We start from the raw sequence: 16,623 nt of genomic DNA on the forward strand, positions 1-16,623 counted from the left end.
AATTACAAAGGAAAGGAAAGCAAATGAGTTTCATACATCTCATCTGCATTTCTGAGGCTAGAAAATAATAAACCATTTTCAACTTTTGAATAGAATGGCAATCCAAGAATCCTCTATTTGGATGAATCATCATTTTTTTAAAATTTTTTATTTTTTTGAACCATCATTTATTTATGAGAACAAAAGAGAGACAAATTTTAGGGTATGAAAAACTATACAAGGTTATCTGCCTATGTATTCTTTCTGAGGAATTTACCTGGAGAACTATTTTATCCAAATTAAAATGTAATATAATTAAAATAAAGATCCAAACTGGAAGTCTTTATGACACAAAAATGTATTTGGAATTATCCCATGGCATCAGAATGAAAGCTCTGGATTTCATCTCACAGTGGCTGTTCTGTAAAAACAAGAAAACATTCCAAAGCATTATCAGGGAAGTTATCCATAAGAGATTTCCAGGTGGGAAGAGGCAGCTTTTAGAGCAGCCCCCATGCTTCCGTCAGAGCTGTGCCCTTCTCTTGGGTTACTTCCTTTTATGTGCCAGTGCCATTTCACATTCATTCCATGATGTGCAGCAACGTTCCTTTAACTCTAGCCCATGCAGTACAAAATCAAGGCCCTTACCTATATTCCCTTAACTCAACTACAACAGGATATAATTTCACAGGGAATTTTCCTAAATATAAGACCAAAAAGGGGGAGGGAGAGGGGGATGAATTAAAAATATATATAAGCAGCTCAAAACCAATACAATTTATAGAAAACCGATTTATGATTTTATGCTAGTAAATTAACCCACCAAATTTATAATCCAGGTTTCATTATTCATATTGTATGAGAGCCTAGTGCTAGGAAATCAATTTTTATTCCTAGGTTCTTAGCCTCCCATTCCTTCTCTGCTGTTGGAAAAAATTCTCCATGGATCTCTTGTGTTTTTGTACATCTTGTGAGCAGAGGCACTGGATGCCTTTGTTCCTATCTCCTCAAGGACTTTTGTATAACAAAAAGCCTTTAAAGAGATAGTGTTTTTGGGGCACCTGGGTGGCTCAGTTGGTTAAACAACTGCCTTCGGCTCAGGTCATGATCCTGGAGTCCCGGGATGGAGCCCCACATCGGGCTCCCTGCTCAGTGGGGAGTCTGCTTCTCCCTCTGACCCTCCCCCGCTTTCACACTCTCTCTCTCTTATTCTCTCTCGCTCAAATGAATAAATAAAAATCTTTAAATAAAAAAAAAAGAGATAGTGCTTTTCTCTGAGCAAGAGCAGACTTGTTACTGTCCATTGTAAAAGATTTGGGTTCCATAAGTTCAGGGTTCCACTCCTCTAACATTACCCACTGTGTGTGCAGGAATCATCTGGCCCTCTGCCCTGTGGAACTGGGGCTCAAAGAACTGGTGCAGAAAATGCTATTCCTATCACTGTGAGCAATAATTAGGCTTTTGTCCCTGACCCAGGAGTCTACTTCTTTACAAGCATAGATGAAACTATAGTAGGTACCTTGTTAGCTTGTAAGTAGGGTCAAATCTCAGACCTTTCACAGTTCTTCCCACCTACTTTGAGGAAAGAAGCGTGGAGGTCGAATGACAAACTGTGACACCCTTCCCCCCTCTTCTTTTGCAAACTGAGTGGTAAACATACTTTGGGCTCATTATTCAGTGAGTAAGAGAACACCCTTATCCAGGTCCCTGCAGGCTTAGAAGAACTCTGTGTATATACCCATTTTGTCTACCCTCTAAGTCTATCTGTTTCTAAGTAGCAGGGTCTATAATTTAGGTTATTCACAAAATTAATCCCTATAATAAAGTTTTTTAAAAGAAGTAAAAACAATATGACAAGAGACATTGTAAACTAGAAAAGAAAATCATGATCACTTGAGGACAGAGTTTGTGTATAATTAATCTTATAAACCAAATATCTAGCATTTGGTTCAATTTATTTCTTATAAATCATGTTAAGTGTGCATTTATTGAAAGATAAAAAAATAAAAATAAAAACCCCATCATTTCCTGGTACTTCCACCAAGTTTTGACTTTCCTCTCATAAGCATACGGGACCTTTAAAAGTGTTTTACAAAATTAGCATGTCTAACACCTCCCAAAAGAATGTTAAAATGACCATAATTTGAGAAATTGAAGGGAAAAAATAGGCAAAATAAAGGCACAATATCAGTAATGAGGAAGGAGCTAAAACTATGAATATAGAAGAAATTAAAATAATTATAATGAGTACTTTGCTTTGAAACACGGGTGTAATAATGAATAATCTGGGAAAGTATAAATGGGGAAAATAGTCTCAACAAGAAAATGAAAACATAAATAAATTAATAATTAGAAAATTTTGAGAAATAGTCAAATAATGATCTTTTACAAAACTACCATCTTGAAGCTGTGTCAGAGGTCAGTTTCTTCAAAGTTTCAAAGAAGTATTTAAATGGTTTCTGAGCATAAACAAAAATGGAATAGTTTCAGTCCTTTTTAAAAAGATGTCTTTGATCCTCATGTCTGACCACAAGAGTAAAACCACTGTTGAATTTCACTTACAAATATAGTTTTTTTTAAAACCTAAAATAAAATATTAGCTTAATTGTTTCATTTGCCTATTCTCAACTCAGGAACACGTAACATAAAACAGTTTTATATTTCTCCAATTTCGCTCTGATCACTTTTGGTTATTAAAAGTCTGTCCAATTTAGTATTTTGATCCCACATGCCAGTTGAGGCTTTCCCTTCCCCTGTCTAGCCAGTCTATTGACACTGTGGGAGCTGAAGTGGAAAAGGAGTATGGCCAGTGAATTGGAGGTGGGTGTAGTCTTCCTAGCACACCTCCCCTTCTTCCTTCCTATAATCTTTTGTGCTTCTGGTATGGGAAAAGTGTTGTGCTAGAGCCAGCTCCTACCAATTTGTTAGAACTGACTGACTGTTGAATTTTCAGGGATTTTATGAGATGGTTAAGTTATTATTAAAAATTAAACTATATAAGCTAAAAATTCAACAACATAGTAAAAACAAATACTCAAAACTCATCCCTTCCCAATTATTTTACTATATTTTACTATTATCTGTGATTGAAATCATTTACAGCTATTGTATCCATATGGTGGAACTATTATATAATATCATGTTACTACACATTTCTTTTCAATTCCTCATTCAGTGATGTCCCATCACTGAAATCACTTGAAATCAACCATGGGCGTGTTTACACCGTAGAAACTGGCAAACACTACAAACAGGGGGCTTGATTTGTTATTTGTCTAGATTTAAGAAAGTGGGGAAGAAAAATGTTCATGAAGATTAAACTTAAAAGTTTGTCTTGCCTGTCGCCATCATACACTGAATAGCACACAAAATTGAGGACATATTCTAGAATTCAAAAATTATTGTCTGGCTCAGCAGAAAAAAGTAGCTTATGTCATTGATGAATGAGTGAAGTTCCAAAATATGTCTTTATTGTTTCACGTTCATGTTATTCGTTAAGGTAAATGAAAATGTCAATCAACATTCGTGTTGGAACTACACTTGGACAAAAGGTTATTAAATATTTACCAGCACCACACCCCCTGCCCACACCCTTGTATGGGAGTAAGAGAGGAGGGAGAAGGAAAGGACAGTGCTTCTTACTTACCTAGCTACTGCTACCATCTTCTTTCTCGTTTGTCATCTTCCAGCCAACTGTAGTCAAAAAGAGCCTTCCTGGTGAAATGGGTGAAGATGGTCATAAGATAGAAACTTCCAGTTTATAAGATAAATAAGTCTAATGTACAGCATGGTGACTATAGTCAACAATATTGCGTTGCATGTTTGAAAGTTGCTAAGGGAGTAGATCTTAAAAGTTCTCATCATAAGAAAGAAAAGTTTGTAACGATGTATGGTGATGAATATTAACTAGACTTATTGTGGTGATCATTTCACAATATATACATATAGCAAATAATTTTGTTGTACACGTGAGACAAATACAATGTAGATCAAATATATCTCAATTGAAAAAGAAGAAAAGCTTTTCCTGTGTGCTTATGTAATAAGTGTTAGGCATTTGGTGTTGGCATGAGAGGTGGTGTTTGTCCCAAGGGAAGAGGAGCCTCAGAATTTCTATATTTGACATAGTGCTTGCCCTCAAGAAATTGCAATCCTTACAGTTGCAAGAAGAAGGAGAAGACAAAAAAGAGCCTAACTCTTTAACGATGCATGGTAACAGTGCCTCAGACAGACCAGTTCCCTAATGAAGGAGAGCCTCCTTCAGCCACACCTCTTCAAATTCACCCTCAACTCTTACACTCTCCTATATATGTTACAACCTCTTTTGCTAAGGATCACTAGCTTGGCAGTCAGCAATCTGAGTGGGGAAACAGCAAAGTGGCCTAAGCCCAGTAATAACCCCAATGTCCATTTTCCCCCTCAGAAACTCAAGTATCCTTGCCATACCAAACAGTGGGATGCGGTGTGCTCTGATTTCTCGTCCCCACTCTACCCTCCAAATTTGTTTTTATATAGCTAGACATAGGGCAAATCAGCAAGTGTGCTAACGGGTGTGCAGCTGAGGAATGAGATGGCAGAATATTACAGACAGAAGGAAGAGCAAATGCAAGGCTTTATAAGTGATTCCTTAGGAAACCCTATGCATCCCTGCTCCCTTCGACACTGAAAAGAGAAGGAAAAGCCACGGCTGACTCTATGAGGTCAATGACATAATTCTGATATGTCCCCCTACCCCATTACAGTTTTCTACTACTTGGGAGAGAAGAAGGGAATGTCTAACTCCAAATATTGGTGGGCCTTTGTAGAATACAGACTGTTTATTCCTTTTTACTCAGCTGTGGCTAAAAAATCATCTGGTCATCCACTTTAAAACATCAGGATAAGTGCCTTTCAATAACTTACTGTATTAACAAAGTAGAATCTAACACTATATTAAATAAATATTACTCTACTATAACTAAGTGGAGTAAATTTCAGGAATAATAAAAAGTACTTCACATTGACCTCTTACTATGTCACAAACATTTGCTGAGCACTTTCTAAACCTTATTTTACAAAATTCTTATACTAACCCTATAAGGTAGCTAATACCTGCATTTGGCCTGTGAAAGACTGAGATTCAGAGGCTATCAATATTCTGCAGAAGTTCACATAGAGTCAAGATGCAAAGTAAGATCCAACTCCAAAGTCCACACTCTTTAGTTCACCATAAAGAAATTCATATCCAAACACCTCTATATATTCTGCAAATGTATTTGAAAAATGACTTAATAAGATAAGGCTAAAAAAAAGATCTCCTTAACAAGACTATATAGCCAACATCATCCTTAGGTTGGAACACTTGACACATTTCCATTTAAATTAAAAGCAGAAAGATGCTGTTCTCACTATACTGCACTATTCTCGAAGTGCTTGCCAGTGATATTAAATAAGAACATAAGACAAAATATAAATGTTTGGATAAGAACAGATAAATTATGTTATGAAGATTAAATGGTTGTTTACTGAAAAACCCGAAGAGAATAAACTAAAATCTCATTGGAAATTATAAGATGATAAGAAAGTTTAATAAAAATTTACCAGAACAATTTGTGCACTCAACACATTTATTACACATGTACTACTATGTGCCAGTCACTGTTCTAGGTGCTGGGTATTCAACAGTGAACAAAACAAACTCTGCCCTCAATTTATGTTTTAGGATAAGGTGGGGAGACAGATATCAAACTAAATGAACAAATGAATATATAATATAAATCCACTAGTGATAAACACTATGAAGAAAAATATAATAAAGGAATTAAGATTGGTAGGGATTACTATTTTAGATAGAGAAGGGGAAAGAAAAGACCTTTCTGGAGAGATGGAAATTTGAGTAGTCTTAACAAAATTCTCTCTTATAACTTAAGGAAGTAAACCTTGGCAGTAGCCGGGGAAAGAATATTACAGACAGAGGGAAGAGCAAATGCCAAAGTCCTTAAATGGGAGCTTAAGTTCCTTTTTCCTTAAACCAAAGAGCTGGAAAATTCACTGCTTCCATGTGGAGGTGGGGGGTGGGTGCACAGAGAGAGCCCTGGCGGGGCATTCAGTGGAAGTTCCTCTACTTAGAAACATGAGCAATGGCAGACAGTTTCTGTCTTGGAGTGAGAATTTTGAAACTTAGTTTAGTCTAGTAGGAAACAATTGGAGGGAAATGCCAATCACGTTTATATTTTATGGGTGCCACCATGGTTGCATTGGCAATAGACTGTAGGGGATGAGTGATAGCAGAGAGAAACAGAAGGCGAGAAACCTATGGAAGTAGCTCAGTTGGGAGATGAAGGTGTCTTGGACTAGGGTAGAAGTAACAAGGAAGGAAGTAGCTGGATTTGGGATGTGTTTCAAAGAAAGATCCAGTGAGATTTGGCAACAGTTGGGAATGGGGAATGAGGGAAAGAGAAATCAAAGATATTGTCAAGTTTTTGGCCTAAGCCTCTGGTTGAATGCAGCTGGGGAAGCCTCAAAGAGGAACAGATTGGGAAGGAAGCAAAAGCCAGGATTTGGTTTTGAATGTGTTAAATTTGAGATGCCTACAATATACCTAAATGCAGAAGTCATGTAGCAGTTGGATATATAAATCTGGAGCTCAGGGAAGAGTTTGAGAGATTATAAATTATAAATTATAAATTATAATTATAAACCTGGGAGACATCAGTCTATAGATAATATGTAAAGATGTGAGATTAGATATCAACTGAAGGTGAGTGTCTAAGGTTGGATGACTGAATCATTCCAGCATTTAGTGGTCAGAAATGTGAATTATGTAATACTTTATTATTATTTATTATTTATTACTTCCTTAACTGTATTACATACCATCAATAGTCAGTTAAAGGATTTAGTGGAGAAAATTTCCTTTATAATAAATAAACACTATTATTCTATCTGGTCTACTATTTTGGTATCTGAACTGACCATAACTCTGTGTCCTATGACTGTAACTCAGGTCTGACAATGTCCCCAATAGCTCATTTAATGAATTTCCAGCATATTTTTAAAGGGTTAATCAGCTTATGAACTATAGTTTCCTAGAGTGCCCTCAATCCTATGACAATAGCAGCTTCCTATCTGTCTTTACTTCAAGTGATTATCACTAATATTTTCAGCTCTGGCTTAGTCCCATCCTTCTACATTTTGTATTGTAATGTTATTAATACAACAACATCTAATCTATATAACTGGGACTTAACCACATTTCTCCAAATTTATTTTTTAGATTAGTTTCATAGATTTTTCTGAATATTCTAATTTAGATTAATTTTATTTTTTCTAGATATGTCTTCTTCAAAGATGAACCTGAACCTAGAAAGAGTGATTTTGAAAAGTTAAATTTAAGACCACACTTTGCACCAACAAATATAAAAAATCAAGAAAGCAAGTCAATAGGTAATGCTCCATGTAACATATTTATTTCTCCTTTAATGTATTAATGAGTGCTTTTATTATATACTTTATTATTTATTAACGTGTATCTTAAAAGTTCTTGATGATTTGATGTCTCTGTTGAAAGAAATTGCTTGAAAGTATAGGGCTTATAACTGCAGTGTGAAAGATTTCAGTGAGCCAGAAAGAAGAATTTCCTAAGAGGAAGAGATGTTCAATATCAGAATGGACAATTTATACAAGTCACAAATTAAGAATATATTTTTATGTTTATTTTTCTAGAAAGAAGATATGTGAGTTTCCTTTCAGGTCAACCCTAAGAGTTTTCTTGTTACTGTTAAAAAAAGAAATCAATCAAGTATGGACATCTTGCTTAATAAAAACTTACTTTATAGAAACTGTAAAGTAAAGGAACTTTCTTCGAAACTTAAGGAATCTGTAAGCTAGGAACTAGCACTGCAGATCTTCAGAGAATTTTAGAGTTTTGTGTTGCCTTTGTTTTTCTTTGGGATTATCAAAGAACCATTCGATTGAATCATTTTCATTGACCCCTTTGACTGAGGTTCCCTGACTCTACATTACCCTATATTGCCTCATTTCTCTGAAACACTTCATCATCTAAATTCTCAAAGGACTTGTTTACATACACTGTCTCTACTTTCTCAAATTTTGTTCAAACTTCAGACAACTCCAGTCTGGTTTCTGCCTCCACCATTCTACTAAAGCTACTCTGATCAAGAGTACCAATGATCTCCATTGCTAAGTACAAATAATATTTCTCTGGTTTCATTTTCTTCCACTTCTCAATACAAATATAGTTGGTTGATCAGTCCCTCCTTCTTAAAACTCTCCTCTTTGGGATTTTGGAACCCATATCTCTTGTTTTCCTGCTATATCACTCTTCAGTCTCTCCTCTTAATTTATCTTCTCCATCGTTAAAATAGTGTACAGTTGACCCTTGAACAACATGGGCGTTAGGAGCACTGACTCCACTGCACAGTCAAAAATCCACATATAACTTTTGATTTCCCCAAAACTTAATAGTCTACTGTTGACCAGAAGTCTTTCCAATAACATAAACACATATTTTACATATGTATTATATGCTATATTCTTGTAATAAAATAAAGAAAAAATGTTATTAAGAAAATCATAAGGAAGAGAAAATACATTTACAGTACTGTACTGTATCAAAAAAATCTATGTGTAAATGGACTCATGTAGTTCAAACCTATGTTGTTCAAGGATCAACTGTATATCACAATTTATCTATTCTACTGTTGAAATTTTGGGTTTTTGGTTTGTCAGCCATTACAATGCTGAATGAACATTCTTGTTTATGCATCCTACTGCATACGTGTAAGTTTCTTGAAAGTGCATATCCAGGATTTATATTGCCAGATATACTTATCTTCAACTATAATAAATACTGGCAAACTTTCCAAAGTATTTGTACCAATTTGTGCTCCCATCAGATTTGTGAGAGTTCTTTTTGTTCTGCTTTCTTGCTAACATTCAGAATCGCCTGATTTTTATTTTAGTGTACATAATAATATATGATTATGTTTTAATTTGCATTTCCATGATTACCATTAAGTTTGAGAACTTTTTCATAAAACTATTGATCAATTAAACTTACACTTTTGGAAATCATCTGAGCTTTAGCTCATTTTATTTTATTTTAAAGATTTTATTTATTTATTTGAGAGAGAGAGAGAACATGAGTGGGGGGGGAGGGGCAGAGGGAGAGAGAGAAGGAGACTCCCCACTGAGCGCAGAGCTCAAAGTGGGCCTTGATGTGGAACTCGATCCCAGGATCCTGAGATCATGACCAGACCCAGAGTCAGATGCTTAACTGACTGAGCCACCCACATGCCCCTTAGATCATTTTAAAAGTAGGTTTTTGTCCTTTTCTCATTGATTTCTTTATATATTTTGGTCACTAGTTTTTTGTTGTTTTTATGTATTGTGAATATCTTCCCTTTTCTCTTGTTTTTTCTTTTTTTTTCTTTTTTTTCACTCTATGGTGTCTTTTTGATGAGCAGAATTTCTTTGGCTTTAATAAAGTCAAATATACCAAATCTTTCTCCATTTGGTTAGTTCTTTTGTTCCATATTTAAGAATATTTAAGAAATGTTTCCCTACTATTTATCTTATAAAAGACCTCAGGTCTTCTTTTTACATTTAGGCCTGAAGTCTACCTGTAATTAAATTTTGAGTGAGGCAAGGGTCAAATTTAATTTTGCATGTGGATATAGTTATCTCAGCATGTAATTTAAAAGGCTATTCTTTCCCTAATGCTCTGGGCTCTTTGCTCTGGGGATCTTATTCTATTTCATTATTTGTCTATTTATCATTAATACCATACCACATTAATTTATGTAGCTTAAAATAACCATTGAATTTGGTAGAGCAAGTCTTCCAACTTTGTTCTCCAAGAATATCATGGATATTTTCTATTTTCCACTATGTTTTTTTTCTCTGACCCTTTGGTTATTTAGAAGTATATGTCTCCACTCAAAATATTTGAGGTTTTTCTTTTCTTTTCTTTTTTTTAAAGATTTTATTTATTTGTCAGAAAGAGCAAGCACAAGCAGGGGGAGCAGCAGGCAGAGGGAGAAGCAGGCTTCCCACTGAGCAGGGAGCCTGATGGGGGACTCCATCCCAGGATCCTTGGATCATGACCTGAGCTGAAGGCAGGCACTTAACCGATTGAGTCATCTAGGCATCCCTATTTGAAGCTTTTCTAATTATCTTTTGACTATAGCTTTTTAGCACAATTACATGGTTGTTTGAGGATACACTCCTTATGATTTCAGTCCTATGTAATTAGTTAATGTGTGTTATCACTCAGTATATGGTTAATTGTTGTAAATGCTCTCTATGTGCTTGAAAATAATGTATATCCTACAGTAGCTGACTACACTGTTCTGTATATGTCTTTTAGGTCAAATTTGTTCCCTATATTTTTCGACTCTTTTATATCCTTATTGATTTTTCTATTTGCTCTTCTGTCAGTTAGTGAGAAATTTCAGACTTTTATTTTTCCTTGTAGCATCAAATTTTACTTTATACATTTTTAATATAGTTTAGGCAATGTTACCATTTACATAAAATTTAAAATTATTATGTTTCTAGTGAACTGAACCCTTTTTCATTGTAAAGCGATTGTCTTACAATGAAATTGTCTTACTACCCAGTATTACTGTAGTTGCCCCAGCTTTCTTTTGGCTACCATTAAATGGTATATCTTTCTCCATCATTTTATTACCTTCTTATAACATTGTAATCTAGATTTATTTCTTGTAAATATCATAATATTAAATTACATAAAATTAAATCATAATTAAATCTACTGTAGTAATCTTTGTCTTTGAAACGGAATGCTTAGTCCATTTCCACTTAATGTAATTACTAATATCTTTGGATTTAATTTTGCCATCTTATTTTGTTTTTTATTTGCCCTTTTAATTCTATACTTTTTTCCCTATCTTCTCATCTTTTCTCTAGGATTGAATTTCTTAAGTTTCACTTTTCTCCTTTATTAATTTGGAAGTTATTTACTCTGTTTCTATTCTTTTTTAATTTTTTAAAATTTTATTATTTTTTAATTTTTATTTATTTATTTTTTTAAAGATTTTATTTATTTGTTGGATAGAGAGAGAGCACAAGCAGGGGGATCAGAAGGCAGAGGGAGAAGCAGGCTCCCCACTGAGCAAGGAGCCCGATGTGGGACTCGATCCCAGAATCCTGGGATCATGACCTGAACCAAAGTCGGTTGCCCAACTGTACCACCCAGGTGTCCCAATTATTATTATTTTTAAATTATGTTCAGTTAGCCAGCATATAGTAAATGATTACCCTATGCAATCTTTTAAAATCTAGTATTACCCTCATTCTGGACAATAAAAGGATCTTAGAACACTTCAATTATTTTACTGACATCTGACTTTTTAGGTTATTGTTAAAATCCAGAGTCTTATTTAAATATTATCTTAATCAGACATTGGTGAGACTCAAGGTATGATTTCTCCTGATGCAAAATTCTTTGCTAAGAAATTACAGCTAAATATCGTTTCACCACTCATAATTTCTACCTTTCACAAAACACTAGAATGCAAACATAATTCAGCCAAGTTCTTTGTCACTTTATAACAAGGATAGCCTTTTCTCCATTGTTTAACAATATTTTTCTAATTTCTATGAGACCTCATCAGAATGGCTTTGGCCATCCATATGTCTATCAACATTTCTGTACATGATTATGTATTCTCTAAGAAGATGGAAGAATCTTGGAGAATTCTCACCAGAATCCCCTTTAAAATCCCTTCATGGAAATACTGGACTTTTCTACTCTGTACGTTGAAACTCTTCCAGCTTCTACTCATTACCCAGTTCCAAAGCCACTTTCCTATTTTTTTGTTACAGCAGCACCTCATTTCTCAGTGCCAATTTCTCTCTTAGTCAGTTTGGGCTGCTCTAACAAATTACTATAGATTGGGTGGTTTAAACAACAAATATTTATTTCTCACAATTCTAGAGGCTGGAAGATTGAGATCAGGGTGCCAGTATGATTAGGTTCTGGCTAGAGCCCTCTACCTAGTTTGCAGACTGCTGTTTTCTTGTCTGTATCCTTACATGGTGGAGAGAGAGATTATCTCTTTCATGTCTTTTCTTGGAAGGGCATTAATCCCATCACAGGAAGTTCACTCACATTACCTCATCTACCTCATTAACTCCCAAAGGCTTCACCTCCAAATACCATCACACTGAGGATTAGAGCTTCAACATATAAATTTTGGGAGGGACACATTCAGTCCACAGCAACTACCCTATCTAAATTATACCTCCCTCTGTTGTTCTCCCTCACCAAAATCTATTTATTTCTATCATAGCATGTATCTTCATTTATAATTATTCACTCCTTTGTCTTACTTGTTTATTTTCTCTATTACCACTAAAATGTTTGCATCATTGGGTAGGAATCAGAATTACAGAGTCCAACACCAGTGCTTGGCATGTAATAGGTGATCAATAAAAAAACTGTTGATTGAATGAATGCCAGATACTATTAAGTTTTTAAATCTATTATCTCATTTAATCCTCACAGCATTCCTCTAAGGTAAGCACCATTATTTCCCCTTAACTGATGAGAAAACTAAGGCTCACAGAAGTTAAATAACCTGAGGCTACAGGATTTACAGAAAAAACATAGATTTTGGTCCCAGGCTATCTAAATCCAAAGTCTGTATGCTTGACCTGATACCATACCTACCTTAAGAAAATCCATTAGAGGGTAATCCAGATTAATAAATAATTAAGGTTTGGGGGTGGATTCAGGTTGAGAGGAATATTTCTGTCTTCAAAGGAATAATGAATGAAAAGTTTCCTTTAATTATTGTGATTCCATTTTATTTAGAAATCCATTTTTTTCCCTGAAGATACCACTTTGTTGTGTGTTCTGAAGTCATAGTTCTGACCCCCCATAGTTTCTGATAAGTAGAAGAAATAAATAATCAAAAGTTGTATTCTGTTAATAGAAACTCACTTTTAAAGCAAATTAGAATATATTTAGCTCTGAAAATGTAAATGTAATGCATTTGTAAGCACCTAAGTTTATTAAATTACATTTCCGAAAAGTTTATTAGAAGTAGAGAAAATGGTTTATTGATAGATTAGAAGTAGTCTAATAGTATGGAAAGATCAGTTATGTTTGGATTTGTTTCTTTAGAGCCATTGAAAGAAAATCTGAAATCAAGATCTTTTAGACCCTTTCTTTATCTTAAGGATACAACTGAGGTAGGTTTAATTTGTCCACTTAACAATTACTTGGTAGAAAATCAGATTAGTGCCGACAATTTTATGTATACTTCTATAAGTCCCAAATTCAAATGTATTTTAGGATTCAAAAATGTAAAATTCTAAAGTGATTTCATCTTTGATATTACTAAAACTTTATGTACAGGGATAATACAGAAAATAATATATTATTTGCTTGATGGTCCATACAGCAGAAATTATTTATTGAATATGATAAGGCATTAACAGTTACCATAAAGTCAGTTAAAACAGGACATCATAAAAAACTCTACATGCATAACTTAAATATTTAATTTTAATTTAAAATATGAAAATATGCATCCATTTGTAATCTTTTCATGTGTAGCCAAGACCATTTTTTTTTTGAGCATGCTATGGTTATTTATATTATATAATTACATTTAACAATTACCATAAACAGGTTTGGGACCAACAATACAGACTTTTTTTTTTTAATTGAAGTATAATTGATGTATTGAAGTGTAATACACAATGTTACATTAGCTTTAGGTGTACAACATAGTAATTTGACAACAGTATTGACTCTTGATAACCATTTGAGCAGAGGTTCATGGGCATCCTGGAAAGTAGTTGACTAACCTTGAGCATTGAGCATGCCTTGGATATTATTCATTAAGTTTTATCTAGGAGACTACAAAGAGAAGTTATCCAGAGAATCAGCAAGGAAAAGTTATTTAAAAGAGTTTCTTAGGTATTAATTAATTTATTATTAACCCTGATTATTGCTAACATGGAGAGTGAAACATGAAGAAATACATACTTTGGACCATAATTAAGGACATTATAATTTTTGTTGCATATTGCTGCCTTTTATAATTTTTAAGAAGATTTACAGCATCCACTGTCTGGACTATTTTATCCTCAACTACATGTTTTGTTTGGGTTCATTTTTAATAAAAATCTTTCAAGAAATACATATTGTAACATCACAACTTTACTCATAATACTAAATTTATTAGCATCTTTTAGAAAACCTGCAACATTTTAATTTTTAAAAATAAATTGAAATATTCATATGAGTTTAAAAAATTAAATAATACAGAAACACTAATAAGAACACAAAGCACTTGCATCCCATACTTTTTGTTCTAATTTCCCCTTTTCAAAGGTAACCACGTTTAACTTTTAGGGGTTTTTTTAATTTCTCTTATGATTCACTCCATAATTTTAAAGAATGAATTTCTACAACTATTTTTTATTTATCTACTTTAAATATTATCTACTGAATAATCAGTAAGACATACTTGAATTAGCTTATTTACACTGCTCTACACTTCACTTCTCTCCGTTTTTTCTTCTGAATCTTTGATAGTTACCTTTTTGCTTTTTCTGTTGTTAACTTTTGTACCTATAAATAAAATATCTAAAAATTTTTTCTTTTGTATCAACTTTAATCACTAACTCCTGATTCCCCTTTAAATAAGATGAAGATTTTAGCAGTCCTACTCTTTTCTCCTACTCTCCTCCACATCTTCTTCCCCAAGTCAAGTATGTTTTTACTTTTACATTATTGAGGTCAATGATTATATTCAACTTTGCAACTCTGATTAAGCCTTCGTGTTTTGTCTATAGCTTAATTCTAAAACTCAAAACTATAAATAATATCTACATTACTATGACATTGTAAATAACCATCATAGTAGAACAAAATAATGTGCTAGGATTACAGTTCTTCTCAATGGCTAAAAATGTAAAAACAAAGGCTCGCTTTTCTTATTCTCCATCAGTTACTTGAAAAGTAATGCTATATGTTAGTCTGCCTCATATTGAGACCTTGACTTTCCTGTATACTTTTGAATTTTTTTCTGAATATTCTAGTTGCCTTCGTTTTTTTCTTGTGGAGAATGATAATAATAGCAAACATCTATATAGTACTTATATACTATATACCTAGTACTTCTATAGTATATAAATGCATACATATGTATGTGTGTATATATGTGTGTGTCTATAATTTACATCCCCAACAACTCAATGAAGTAAGTACTATTTTTATTCCTATTTTATAGATGAGAAAAAAGAGGTACAAAGAAGATCAGTAATTTGGCTGAGATCAAATTAAAAATAACAGAGTTAGGAAAAACCTAACAGTCTGATACATGCTCTTTTACCTCTAAGATACGCAACCTCTGAAAAAGAAGCATGTAACTTTCTCATTATATGGGGATATGGTCAAGCTTCCTTATTGGTTCTCTATTGAGTAGAATCCATTCCAGTCTTCTTGGAGGAGTTGTTCATTGGAGCTCAGTGACTCTTTGTTCTAAATTTGACCCATTACTTTTAAGCCTGCTCTGCAGTTGTTACAGTCATTCCATCCCTGGTTTAGTTGCCAGATTCTAATACTCCATGTCTTATTTCTTCTTGGATTTCATCTTTATTTTCCTAGAATATGTCTTCAAGAAACTTCCCTAGAAATGGCATATATTTATTTTTCCCATGTATATGAATGATAGTTGAGCTGAGTAGCATTATATGTTTAAAATCATTTTTGATTTTAAAACCCTAAACTTTGATGACATTGCTCCATTGTACTATGCCATTCAATGGTGCTAATGAAAAGTTCTCAGTCTTCTGTAAGTGATCTTACCTTTTTCTCTGGAAACTTCTAGGATCTTCTCTTTATTGTTGTTTTGTAATGTTTTGAGGATATGTCTGAATGTGGTAATTTTACTTCAATTCATCCTGTTCAGTGTTCAATAGACTCCACCGTAAAGTCAAATATCTTTCTTTAGGTTTTAAAAAATGTCTTTCTCTTATTTCTTTTCTAATTTCCTTTCCACTATTTTCTCTGTTCTCTAATGGTCAGATATTAGATTTCTTTGACTAATCCTCTGTATTGCTATTCTCTCTCTTTTTTTTTTTTTTGTCTCTGAAAATTTGTCCTTTATTCTGGTCTTTTTACTTCATTTTGGTTCGGTAATGACATTTTAAATTTCTTTCTTGTTCTTAGTTGTTTTTTTCTTTTCGTAGTCTCCTGCTATATTTGTTCTCAACATTTTCTGAAGATATTAGAGTTCATTTTCTTAAGTTATTTTCTGTTTCTTGAATTATTTCTTTTCTGGTGTCAGTGTTCCTTTTGTTTATCATGATAGATACTTTTGAAGTTATTGATTTTTATTACACTGATAAATCTTCATTTGTTCATATTTAAGAATGGAGATATGGGTTAATCTTTCTATGAAACTGCCATTAATTTTATAAATAAGTATCTCTCTAGAATTGAGAGCCAACTCTTCTGTGTATACATCAGAATTCTCAACCAGCTAGCTTTACTTTAGCTTAAGAGGGCAGAGAGCAGGTTAATTTGACTGGTAGTCTGTCTTTCGGATGCTAACATGAAGAGAGTTTCACCCTGCAAACCAAACTCAAATTAGCAGTAAG

General features: G+C 33.6%; 1 protein-coding gene across 1 annotated transcript in view; it reads left to right on the forward strand.

Annotated features, from left to right (window-relative positions):
* CUNH1orf141 (chromosome unknown C1orf141 homolog) overlaps nucleotides 1-16,623 on the forward strand; it is a 45,335-nt gene that overhangs the window by 16,770 nt on the left and 11,942 nt on the right. The window contains 2 exon segments of the mRNA XM_028102444.2: nucleotides 7,292-7,404; nucleotides 13,133-13,200. Coding sequence (XP_027958245.2) covers nucleotides 7,292-7,404; nucleotides 13,133-13,200 — 181 coding nt within the window.

The sequence above is a fragment of the Eumetopias jubatus genome, unplaced genomic scaffold (genome assembly GCF_037043125.1).
Source record: "Eumetopias jubatus isolate StellerSeaLion01/CBP00866 unplaced genomic scaffold, mEumJub1_p1.0 scaffold_4, whole genome shotgun sequence".
In the NCBI taxonomy this organism is placed as follows: Eukaryota; Metazoa; Chordata; class Mammalia; order Carnivora; family Otariidae; genus Eumetopias; species Eumetopias jubatus.